At 38.6% G+C, this 13677-nt stretch overlaps 1 protein-coding gene across 49 annotated transcripts in view; it reads right to left on the reverse strand.

Annotated features, from left to right (window-relative positions):
* Positions 1-13677, reverse strand: part of RIMS2 (regulating synaptic membrane exocytosis 2) — a 748363-nt gene that overhangs the window by 411346 nt on the left and 323340 nt on the right. For 48 of the 49 annotated variants that reach the window (XM_078851433.1, XM_078851460.1, XM_078851434.1 and 45 more), the window contains one exon: positions 1319-2244. In XM_078851433.1, the coding sequence (XP_078707559.1) occupies positions 1319-2244 (926 nt within the window). Of the gene's footprint in view, positions 1-1318; positions 2245-6917; positions 7001-13677 lie in introns of those variants that run through there. The other variant, XM_078851470.1, reaches the window with a different exon arrangement.

A 13677-nucleotide genomic window follows, 5' to 3' on the forward strand; every position in this document is an offset into this window, starting at 1 on the left:
AAACCTCTCAGTCCCAGCCCAGAGCCCCCTCGTGCACCCCAAACCCTTCAGTCCCAGGCCCACCCCCAGCTGGAGCCCTCACCCCTCAACACGTCAACCTCCTGCCCCAGCCCAGAGCCCCCTCCTGCACCCTGGACCTCTCATTTCTGGCCCAAACCCAGAGCCTGCACCCCATCCCACACTCCAAAACCATTGGCCACACGCCATAGCATGGAGCCCCCTCCTGAACCCCAAACCCTTCATCCCTGGCCCCATTCCGGAGCCTACACCCCCATCTGGAGCCCTCACTCTCTCCTGCCTCACCCAACCCCCTACCCCATCCCAGTGAAAATGAGCAAGTGAGCAAGGGTGGTAGAGAGCAAGTGACAAAGATATGGGGGATGGAATGAGTGGAGGCAGGGCCTTTGAGAAGGGGTGGGGCAAGGATGGAGCCTTGGGAAAAGGGGTATGGCAGCGGTGTTCAGTTTTCTTCAATCAGAAAGTTGGCAACTGTAAGCACTACTGAGACTCCCCGACCAGTTGTGCTGTTCTGACTTTTCATCTGCTTTTTACCTCAGCATATTCAAACCATTCTAGTCTGTAATGGGGAAGAAATGTTATTTTTGTAACATTAGATAAGTAGAGTAATTTTTGCATGTGCCTAACAAACAGACAAACTGACTTCCTGACACACAGAATGGTCAGATAAGCATTTCTGCTACAGAAACATAAAATTTGTGTGTATGTCTTCTCTGCAGCACAGTCCATACCAACCACTAATCTTCACCTCCTCGCCTCTCAGCTAAATAGTTTCACATATTTAACAAACAGGGGTCATATTCTTCCCTCTCTTTCCTCTGTGCAACCATACTGATATCACTCAGCTTTCACAAGCATAACTGAAGGAAGAATTTGGTCCTAAATATTTTACTATTTCAGCCAACATCATTAAAAATGTAGCCTTTTGACAGGTTTGTGATTTCATTCAATCATTTGACCAAGAAAATCTTATGTGACAACACTACCCAGATACTTGAAAGAGTTAATCAAGTTTTCAACAGGCACAGTTGTCCCTGTCAAAAATGAGTAGCATATCCAAATTAATTTATAAACTGTAATGTTCTTCTCCATGTTACCCTTACTGCAATTTGTCATTAAATATATTTCAAAATAAAAAACAAAGCAAAAAAAAAAACAACCCATCATGTGAAACTGAAAACCACATGAGAACAGCTATAGATCACATGATTCAATCAAGTATATTAAATAAGATAAAATACAATGGAATAAACAATGACCCATATTAAATACTGAAATAGTAAAAAAAAAATGGTCTTACCTTTTTCACTAACACTTTCACTTTCAATCTCTACATCGTCACAGCTCGTATAGTCTGGAGTAGAAGCCAATTCTTCTTCTGAGCTGCTCAGTGAAACCTGACGCATTTTACCTCCCTTTTTTGTTTTATGTGGCTTTGGTGGTGGAGGCCTGACTGACTCAGATTGATCTGAGCTGAGTGAATCATTCCTTAACATTGTTTCCATTTTTTCACGTTTTGTTTTTCGTACAGCAGAACTGGGATCCAAATGGTGCTGTTTCCTTAATGAATCAGTGCGCCTCATTTCTGGCCTATCCAGAGGAATTGGACTCCTCCTAGGTGTTGGAGGGCTATGATTTGTTGTCCTCTGACGATTGGGACTTGGTCCCTGAGCCTCTCGAGTTCTTTCCACAGAATATGAACGTTGGTTTTCCATGGCAGCTCTGCGCTCAGATATAGATCTTTGCCTTGATGGTCGTTCCATCCTCAGCATAGATATCCGGGACTCCTCCAGTTCAGTGTTTGCCAACGAGGCATCACTGTGTCTTCGTTCATGGCGTGCTCGGGATACTTCAGCATGGATACGCATTTGTTCCTCATATGGTTGTGGTTTGACAGGGTAACGAGCCAAATTAGGATCACTTCGGTATCGTGCCTGGTACTCCTCTTCTCGCCTCTGCCTCTCATATTCCTCTCTGTTCTGCACATCATCTTCCTCTACAGAATACTCTTTGGAACGTCTGCGACTTCTTCTGTTAGAATCTCTGTAGTCACCACGTTCAGGTTCTTCGTACAGCTGAGACCCACGTTGTGATCGCCTATCTGTATAATCCGATGGTGACCTTGGCATCGCACTGTCTGATGTAGCATACTGTGAATATTCGTCTCTCTCGTCCCTTTGGTCGTATCTTCTGTTCTGATCTCTCGATACTGATGGGCTTCTTTTCCTAAGTAAACAAAGACAAACAACAAGTAAGAAAATTCTGTCGATACTTCCAATAGCATAAATATATCTGTTACTTTAAATGGATTAAGAAGGTACTGTGGTCAACAGATTCAAACACGATCATTCCACTGACTTCTTTTCTGATTGCAAGTGTGCTCGCACCTTTTATTTATTTTTATTTTTTTGCAGAAACTTAACAAGAGTATGTCACATTATATATTTATTGAAGGTTCATAATTCACTGAAGCCAAAAACATTACAAAGAAAAATGTTAATGTCATAATAATTAAACATTTAAAAAATAGAATGTAAGTACTTACACCACTTGTACAGCATGACAACCATCTTATGAACTTCTATATTTCCTGATATAAATTACAATCAATAAGATTTCACACCTACCTCAGTAATTTGTTCTAGTGTTCAACTACTCTTACAGTTAGGAAGTTTCTTCTAACAGTTAACCTGAATCTTCCTTTCTGAAATTTAAGCCCATTACATCTTATTCTGTCCTCAGGGGTAAAGAAGAAAATTTATCACGCTCCTCTGTATAACAACCTTTTACGTACCTGAAGACTGTTATGTCCCTCCTCAGTCTTCTCTTCTCCAGTCTAAAGAAACTTATTTTTTTCCAATCTTTCCTTGAAGGTCATGTTTTCTAGATCTTTAATCATTTTTGTTGCTCTATTCTGGAGTTTCTCCAATTTATCCACAACTTTACTGAAGAGTGGTGCTCATAACTGGACACAGTACTCCAGCTGAGGCCTTATCAGTGCTGAGTAGCATGGAAGAATTACTTCTTGTGTCTTACTTATGCCACTCCTGCTAATACATCCCAGAATTATATTTGATTTTTTTGCAACAGTATTATGTTGTTGACCCATACTTAGTTTGTGATCCACTCTAATCCCCACATCCTTTTCTGCAATACTCCTTCCTACGCAGTTATTTCCTGTTTCATATTTGTACAATTGATTATTCCTTCCCTACTACAGTATATTTTATTTTTCCTTTTTGAACTTCATCCTGTTTATTTCTCCATTTTGTACAGTTTGTCAGAATCATTTTGAATTTTAATCCTGTCTTCCAAAGTGCTTGCGATCCCTCCTAGCTTGATATCATCTGAAAACTTTACAAGTATACTCTCTATGCCATTATCCAAATCACTTATGAAGATATTGTATAGCATCAGACCCAGAACTGATGCCTGTAGGACCCACACAATATGCCCTTCCAGCTTGATTGTAAGCAATTGATAACTACTCTCCGAGTGTGTTTTTCCAGCCAGTTGTGCACCCACTTTGTAGTAGATTCATCTAGGCTACATTTATCTAGTTTATGAGGTTATGAGAGGCAGTATCAAAAGCCCTACTAAAGTCAAGACGTACCACATCTACCACTCCTTCCCTATCCACAAGGCTTGTTACTGTGTCAAAGAAGGATATTAGGTTGGCTTGACACAATTTGTTCTTGACAAATCCTTGTTGACTCTTATTACCTTATTTTCTTCTAGGTGCTTACAAACTGATTGCTTGATTATTCGCTCCATTATTTTTCTGGGTACCGAAGCTAAGCTGCCTGGTCTATAATTCCCTGGATTGTCCTTATTCCCCTTTTTAAAGATAGGTACTGTATTTGCCCTTTTCCAGTCCTCAGTTATGTCTCCCGTCCTCCATTAGTTCTCAAAGATAATGGCTAATGCTCAGGGATTTCTTCAGCCAGTTCCTTAAGTATTCTGGGATGTATTTCCTCAAGCCCTGCCAACTTGAAGACATCTAACTTGTCTTAGAAATTCTTAACTTGTTCTTCCTATTTTAGCTTTAGATCCTACCCCATTTACACTGCTGTTCTCTATGTTAGTCATCTGATCAATTCTAATTTTTTAGGTGAAAATGAAACAAAAAAGGCATATAAAACTTCAGTCATCACTGTGTTTTCTGTTACTGTCTTTCCCTCCTCATTTAGTAATGGGCCTACCCTGTGCCTGGGCTTCCTCTTGCTTCCCATGCATTTGTAAAATGCTTTCTTGTTATCCTTTATATGCCTGCCTAGTTTAATCTCATTTTGTGCTTTGGCCTTTTAAATTTTGTCCCTACATGCGTGGTGTTGTTTTTTTATATTCATCCTTTTTAATTTGAACTAATTTCCATTTCTTGTATGACTCTTTTCTGAGTTTCAGGTCATTGAAGATCTCTTGGTTAAGCCAGGGTGGCCTCTTACCATACTTCCTATCTTTCCTATTCATAGGCATAGTTTGCTCTTGTGCCCTTAATAATGTCTCTTTTAAAAAACTGCCAACTCTCCTGAACTCTTTTTTCCCCTTAGACTTGCTTCTCAGGGGATCTTTCCTACCAAGTCTTTGAATTTGCTAAAGCCTGTGTTCTTGAAGTCCATTGTCTTTATTTTGCTGTTTTCCCTCCTACGATGCATAATCTTTGACCCCTTCCTGGTCTCACAGTGAACCCATACATGTGCCTAGCCCTGTGACTTCACCTCTCTCAGGGTGGAATCTCACCTTATCTCTCTAATATCCTGGGACCAATATGGCTACGACACCACCTTATATATCTGTTGTTATTTTTAGATTAAAAGCTAATTCCCACTGATCATTATGAGCTTCTGTCTAATCCATTCTTTGCCGTTAACTACTTTTAAGGTGTCTTATAAAAACCCTTCATTTTGCTCCCCCAGCTAGATGCACTAAGGGAAATCATTACTGCTGTGTTTACAGAAGTACACTGGCACATTCAAAGCTAATATGGCCCTGAGAATGTGTCAATAATTCTGATGTGCAACATCCAACTATCAGGTCAAAAAGGCAATGTTTGTGGTAATTTTTCTGAAAATTAACACATTTTTTGAAAAGGTCATTCTTTGACTGTAAAGTGAGCACAGACAGCTTGATTTCTTCCCTTTTGATTAATAAAAATAAATAAAAATATATATAGTATTTTTCAACTTCCAAGTACTTCACAAATATTATATTTAAACATGTATGTGAGGCATATTACAGAAATATTATCCCAATTTAATTACAGATCTGAAGGCTGAAACAGATTAAAGATGAACTGTAAAGAAAAAAAATCCCAACAACCTTCACATATGTTTGCTATTAATTCATACTAACATATTTTTAAAGCTTTCCTTTTTTTCAGATCCATGACATTTAGTGTGGGTCTCATCCTTACCTTCATATCAGGGGAAATCTTGTTAATAGTGTGGTAGTGACATCACTAGTACCATAGAAATTCAAATAGCTCAGCTGTAATCTGAGCTCCTTCTGCTCAAACAGTCAATTTACTTGATTCCCTTCCCCACACCATGCTGGAAAAGTTGGAGGATAAGTACTTAAAGCAAAGTAGAGAAGGAATAATCACCCTCCCTTCTCTGATGGCACTGATTTCAGGGGCTGGAGCCTAAGCCTGATGAGACTCTCATTCATTTGGACTTTTCGCTGAAAGGAAAATCCACAGTTGTATTTTCTTTTTAAATTAGTTCAAGAGTTTTGTGAAGAAACAAAATAGGCTGAGGTAAGTTTCCATTAAATTTTTAAAAGTGACTACACTCAAAAATCCCTTGCAATTCACCAATGCTGCAGTAGAAAGGGTATCTATATCACATTCAGAATTTGTTCTCAACACTCCCTGGCTCCCAGTTCTGTGTTCAGACCATTAACATACAGTTTAATTCATTGGTTATGATCTTATTTTGTACTACGTACACTATGTACAGAAAGTGTTGAAAAAATTATGCTTGTACCCCATGTAAAAACAACAGTTTGGGCACTAAATTTATCCTCACAGGCTTACAGTTTTCACACAAGTGAGATGTTATTGCGTAGCTAAACATAAAAAGATATACTTGGTTTAGCCTGGACCATAGTCATATATTTACAAATAAAAAAATTAGTTGCCTTGTTGCATAGTCTAGTTATGATTTACCAAAAAGTTTGCTCTTCATTTCCTACAAACCAAATTACTGAGAAACAAATATAATTTTAAAAATCAATTTAAAAATGTTTGCATCATACATAATATAACAGAATTAGAAAGATGATGGATTTATCTTGTTGAGGTTTTTGTGTGTATGTTTATTGTTGCGAAAAAGATTAATTTTTCTGGATTTTCAAAGATACAAATATTTCAGTGTTATAGATCTGACAAATTATCCTTAGTATCTATAAAGAATTAAAAGGAATTTCTTGAGAAAGATTATTTGTGTTCCCAGCATTAGAAAAACTAGGTTCACTTTTTAATTGCAGGTGCCATTGTTTTGGTAAAGGGAAATTGCATTTCAATACTGTCATAAATGAGCATGTAACCAGGAGAAGATATTTATAATAATGAGCACTGACTAATATGCAATGTGTACAAAAAACATTTACTTCAATGTTTTCAAAGTATATTTTCCATATACAAATGAGTTACTTTGAAGTGATATGAAAACTGTACATGCTAAGTACTATTTTAACATTAGCATTGCCAACCTCAAGAGATCAAAAATTACATCAGCTCCTCAAAAACAATATGATTTTTTTTAAATTGTGGTTTTAGTCTGTCTTTTTACTTTTTAATTCCCCTCTATTCCTCTACCAACATGTGTGATAATTTCAGGTTGAAAAGTCAGCCTTTAATGCATACTCTCCTTGGCTGACCAGATGGTGACATCATTTACCTTATCCTCATCCCTGAGATAGGGAAACTGTAATCCATTTTCTATTACTGTTTCGACCCAGCAGCAATCTTCTCTACTTCCTGCTTGTCCAAGGACTTCTCTAGCTGGGACCAAGGAATACCACTTCTCTGGCCACCACTTCTCCTGCCTTCTACTGCCTCTCTGTGTTATAAGACCATACATGAAGGCAGGTCTCAGTGGCAAAGCAGGTCTGTGTCCTTAGTCACGAGGCTCACACAGATTTCTGGCCTTGTGCTCAGCCCTGGAAACTGTAAGATTGCAAAAGTTTCTCCTTCAGGAAATAAAATCCCATGACTCACAATCAGTTTGTGAGAACTGGCAACACTGCCTTCCCCTTGCTGCTCAGAGAGACTCTCCTTACCCACCACTACCATCAGGCTGAGGGAACTGCCATTCTGTGCCTTCCATCTCCCACCCCCAACATTGCATGCTCTCAGCTTCCCTCCTGCCCCCACATTCTTCTGCACCCCATTACCCTGCAATCCCTAAATCTTCCTTCTGCTCCCCCAACGCCCTGCAGTCCTCCTCACAGTGTCCCATTATCCGCTGGTCCCCGCTAGGGTTGCCAGTTTTGGTTGGATGTATTCCTGGAAGTTTCATCATATGATATAATCTTTAATTAAAGATTAATCTTTAATTTCTGGAGATTCCAGGACAATCCTGGAGGGTTGGCAACCTGAACACAGCCCCTGTGTCCTCTTCAGCCTCCTGAACCATAGAATGACACCATTTTGCTTATGGGCATGCTTCAATCTCACTGAAAACAGGAGGTGACAGCCAACTTTATTAAGGGCAGCCTCACTTCCACATGCAGAAACAGTAAAACCTGCCTTAGCAACAATCTCTGAAGAGAAACTACCTGTCCCAAACGACTACTTGCAGAGGCCATAGAACTTTTCCGCCTATAATTCAACTGTGAAGAAATTGTGAAGAGTGACCACCCGTCATCTGCGACCATAGACCACATTTTCTTACTCCCTTCAGAGCTGGGCAGAGCCAGCAGCCACCATTCTCCAGCCACCCAGCTCTGAAGGCACCACACCATCAGCAGCAGCACGGAAGTAAGGCTGACAATACTATACCTTTGAAGAGAGACAACCTCTTACAAGTGACTGTTTTTGCTAACTCCATGAGTGGTCATCTTGCAGGCTTCAGCCCCATGGACATCATAGGAGATGGTGGCCATGGGAAAATTTGTGAGTTGGCACCTTTCATCATGTTTTCATGAGGCAGGTAAAAACAAACATCCCAAAAATCACTATCACAGAATCATTACAAAAATCACACAAGTTAGCACTACTGTAATCCTCAGAGTAACAAACTAGACACTTTAGAAGCAATGCATGCCTCTGGTTCCCTCCAGTTTCCCCTGGAAATCGACAAGGAAAGCTGTACAAGACACAGGGTTATTATGCAACTACTTGTAAGAGACCACCCCAAAAAATCTCCAAATATATGGAGCAAATTTTGCTCCTCCTTTATGAGATGATCACTTTTATTTGATTACCAATATTTTGGTTCCTCTGAGAAATTGCTTAAGAATGGTTCCAATGCATATAGGTTTTAAGGACCATATTTTAAAGGTATCTAGGTGCTTAAAGACAGGCACCAAGTGGGATTTTCAGAAATGCTCAGGTTCCTAACCTCCAGTAAGATGTAGGGAAGTAGTTGAGAAACCATCTCTTAGAGATGTGCAAAAAAAAGTGCCTGGACCTGAGCTGGAGACATTCAGGACCTTGCACGTTTGGATCCTAAAAGGATGCATAAGACATTTGGGCCCAAGTGACCAAGTGCTAATCAGTACACTTGCACCTGTATGCGCAGTACATTCATATCAGGAAAGAGAAGCAGGGTAGGCCATCCTATTGCCCACTCATGTTTAGACCTGCTGTCCCGCTGTCAACATGGGGGGTGGCAGGATCAAAACTCAGTAAGTGGTATTGCAACGTGGTACACATGGGGTGCAGCACTGCTCAGATTTGGCTTTGCATTATGTCAGAGTGGCCATAGGGCCAAACCTGAGCAGTGCTGCAACCCCTGTGAATCAGGTTGCAATGCCACTCACTAAGTTTTGGCCCCACAGTGCCCCAGCATCTTGATGGAGAGCTGGTGGGGCCTAACCTGAGTGGTCAGTGGGTTAGCTGTAGGACAGCTCTTTCACCAGGGCTACCCCCAGGGCATCTGCCCAGACTTGCCCCACTTCCAGCAGCCTGTGTCACCTATCAGAGATGGGGAAGGTGAGCTGGAAGGCAGGGGCTGAGCATTGCATGGACTTGGCAAGTGAGGCACTGGGGCCACTGGTTGCAGCAGGAATGACTCCACAGAAATTGATGGTCCATTCTGGGGTTCCCCGATTTTAGTTATTCTTCTGTGTAGGGTACGGAATCCTCAAATGCAACTGAGAGTAGAAACTGAATGCTCAAAACAACACAGATTTTCGACCTAAAGAGAGAGAATCCTGCAGCGTGTAGGAGATCAGGCTGAAATATCCAAGGTCTTTTCTGTGCTTCTACAATGAGATTTTTTCATTAAAATATTTCCTTATATTTTCTTTTCCACAGTAATGAATCCAGCCAAATTTTAGCTGTTTTGTAAATGTTACAAATGCTGTATCTGTATTAATTTCAGTTATTTTCTCATTCTGTGTACATAATGTTCCTGACGCAGTATTGCTGAATCATATTCTACCTAAGCAACCATTTGCACACATTTCAAAAAACAGATATTGCTCCAATTTATTGAGAATATTAACCTTTTCCTGTAAAAATGCTTTAAACTACTTTCACTTTCTCCCTAGACCTCCCTTTTTCCAATTCTCACATACTGTACAGTACTATATTGCATGGAATCTTTCCTGTATCTGTGCTTTTTATTTGGTTTCTCACTCTACTGGGAAATGGGACATATACAGCTGACCCCGTGTTTTTTGTGCTGAGCCAATTCAGCAGCCTAGTGTGATACACAACAAATATATTCATTTTACAGGCTAATTTAACTAATAGTCCTTTGAACAGACAGTGCTGCAGTTGGTCCAGCATTGAATTGTGTAACCAAATCATTAAATAAAATTTATCTGAAATATCACTTAATTTCTCAATTCAACAATCTCCTTACAAATTACATTTTATAACAATACCTTGTATCTCTGTAATGCTTTCTATCTAAGAATTTCCAGGCAATACTGAGTTAAGCCTGCAATGAGGGTTATAAAATTTACTGAAGCATGAAAAAAATCACACTGCAGTTGCTGATCTGTTAGCTTTAACTGGAATATAGAAAAACACTCACTATGGGCTCAATCTGGTATCAACAGAATGAAAGGACATTTGTGGTAACAAATTCATTAACATAATGACATTTATCACTGATAACCTCATTTTGAACAGGATGTGATTGCAGAGATATACAAAACAACCTGGACTTTCATTTTGAAATCATATACACCTTATAAAAAATGCAGCATCCAATACATGTTTATTCCACAATACCACTGATTCTAGGATATTTTAACTTGTGTAGGAAACTGGCTACACTAAGAAAGAGAAGCTGCTGCCTGTAACCAAAATAATAAAATATTCTGCCATTTTAAGTTAAAGAACCAAAATGATTTTAGACATGCCTTTGTTTGTCGGCAAAGCTTCTAATCAATTATTCCTTTGTTTAAAAAAATCACAATTTTCAAGTACAAAAATAATATATTTTCTTTATTACATCAAGAGCATTGCATGTGGGAAAATGATACTGATAATGAAAGATGCTCTAATCATTTTATTATGACTGATATTTACAACAAATATTATTAATGTTTAACTATTTAACTTAGAGAAATATGAACAGAATTAGCCTCAACAAATGAGCAGAATTACTTTTATAGTTATAAAACATGAAGTTTATAAAATGTCCTCTTCGAAGATCATGTAATAATTTTGAACTGTAGCCCCAAAATATATACTTAGTTTTATTTGAAAGTTCACTAATTTACGATGATTTAGAAAGTAACTGGAAACAACACAAACACACACACACACACTTTTGAGAATTCATTATTGTAGCAAATAACTGAAAATAATAACAGACAAATTAATAGTTTAAATACTTCAATCTCGTAGTCTTTTTAGTCAACTTCACAGATGAACACTTACCCCTCATAAGGTAGGTAAAATATTCCAAAACTTTTCTTTGTTTTTTAGTTATTTGCGAACATTTTCAAAGTTACTGATTTCTATGTTTTATAGCTTTGTGAACTGTAGCTGACCTACTTTTCCCAGAAAACAATTTATTTGATGTGTTGAATATAACACTAAAATGCTAAATTCCTTTTATTAAATTAACTAGTCACAATGTACATTGAAATTATTAGGTTCAATCCTGCTCCAATTGCAATCCATGGGAGAAGAATGGGGCCCCCTACCAATTATAATACAGTGGTAAAATAAAAGATGGAGAGTGAGGTAAACAATAATGGAGTGCTCAATGTAAAGGAGATCACATGAATAAAAAGGAAGGATGTCCACAACCTATGTAACGAACTGTTAAGAAATGGCATTCAAGATACAGAAAAACACTAATATTATTAGTAGAATTCTAAAAGTTTGCATAAATTACAATTAAAACAAATGCAGTATTGTAAGGAAATTCTATACGCTGCAGATGTCATTCAAGTTAAAATACTGAATTAAAAAATCAGCAAGGATATGAGACCTTGCTAAGGACACAACAGCTACACTCCTGTGCCTAATGCTCAGTACATTATCTTACAATCCCTGAAATAAATCTTTTGTTTAAAATAATAAATATTTTCCTAATTCCCCCCAAAAGGACAACAAATACTGAGCATAATACATTGTTTTCACAAAGCACATTCAGCACCTTTCTTCCTGGCATTACCTTCTGATCAGCCACTGCACATCTGGGAAGTAGGAAGCATCATGATCATGAGAATACATCAATTTCTGTGCTGACTAGCACTTTCATTTAATCCTTCTAGCTTCAGTGTAATCATATGAACAGCCTCTTAATTAGTAGATACAACTTGCTGGATATTTCTTTACAATCCTTTTCCCTCCAAAATACAACTAAAAGATATACGGCATCTAGAAAAAGGTACAGTGCATAAAACAAAACTAATACTAATAATTCAAGACAGAGAGTTGACCTAATGGGGAAGCCGTTGAGAGTATGAGAGGAGGGTTCTAGTTAATACTGTTACCATGTGCTGTATATAGCTGGAGGTCAAGTAAGAATTTACCCTATAAGGAGGATTATGGTACTTAGCTGATTAGTGCCTTGCTACAGTTGTACTGCCTGCAACATGTACACTCCAGGCCCAGGCATATTTTAAAAACTACTCTTACAATTGCCTAATTCTAGTATTTGCATTTAATGGTACATCTGTTCAACCTCTTCTATTGTGTTATGATATTTCTCAGATAATAAATAGATAATATTAATTATTTTAAAATATTTGTTGGACAAATCTTGATATACTTTTTGAAAACTTAGGTTAAAACCAGCTACAGGATCTACTTCAGTTTCATGTGCTGAACATACTATAGAACTGAAAATATTCACTTTGAATTATTTTTGCTCTATTCACCAATTTGAAAAATCAGTGAAAATGAATGTATAGTATTTATTTCTAGCAACTGGCAAGCATCAGAACACACCTTCAGAAGCAGATGGGAATGTGACAAGAATATCATGCTGTCATAAATATAAAGGGAAGGGTAAACCCCTTTGAAATCCCTCCTGGCCAGGGGAAAGCTCCTCTCACCTGTAAAGGGTTAAGAAGCTAAAGGTAACCTCGCTGGCACCTGACCAAAATGACCAATGAGGAGACAAGATACTTTCAAAAGCTGGGAGGAGGGAGAGAAACAAAGGGTCTGTGTCTGTCTGTAGTCGTCTTGGCCAGGGACAGAACAGGAATGGAGTCTTAGAACTTTTAGTAAGTAATCTAGCTAGGTATGTGTTAGATTATGATTTCTTTAAATGGCTGAGAAAAGAATTGTGCTGAATAGAATAACTATTTCTGTCTGTGTATCTTTTTTGTAACTTAAGGTTTTGCCTAGAGGGGTTCTCTATGTTTTTGAATCTAATTACCCTGTAAGATATCTACCATCCTGATTTTACAGGGGGGATTTCTTTATTTCTATTTACTTCTATTTTTTATTAAAAGTCTTCTTGTAAAACACTGAATGCTTTTTCATTGTTCTCAGATCCAAGGGTTTGGGTCTGTGGTCACCTATGCAAATTGGTGAGGCTTTTTATCCAACATTTCCCAGGAAAGGGGGGGTGCAAGTGTTGGGAGGATTGTTCAGTGTTCTTAAGATCCAAGGGTCTGGATCTGTAGTCACCTAAGCAAATTGGTGAGGCTTTTTACCAAACCTTGTCCAGGAAGTGGGGTGCAAGGTTTTGGGAAATATTTTGGGGGGAAGGACGCGTCCAAACAGTTCTTCCCCAGTAACCAGTATTAGTTTGGTGGTGGTAGCGGCCAGTCCAAGGTGTAATATTTTGTACCTTGGGGAAGTTTTGACCTAAGCTGGTAAAGATAAGCTTAGGGGGTTTTTCATGCAGGTCCCCACATCTGTACCCTAGAGTTCAGAGTGGGGGAGGAACCGTGACACATGCAAACACATGGCTACCCTCATTTGCATTAAAATAAAGAGTTCTGCAGTACCTTATGAAGAAGTACTCTGACCCATACCAATTTCTTATTATTTCCTAATTAAGGCTCCCTCTG

The sequence above is a fragment of the Lepidochelys kempii genome, chromosome 2, assembly GCF_965140285.1.
Source record: "Lepidochelys kempii isolate rLepKem1 chromosome 2, rLepKem1.hap1, whole genome shotgun sequence".
NCBI lineage: Eukaryota > Metazoa > Chordata > Testudines > Cheloniidae > Lepidochelys > Lepidochelys kempii.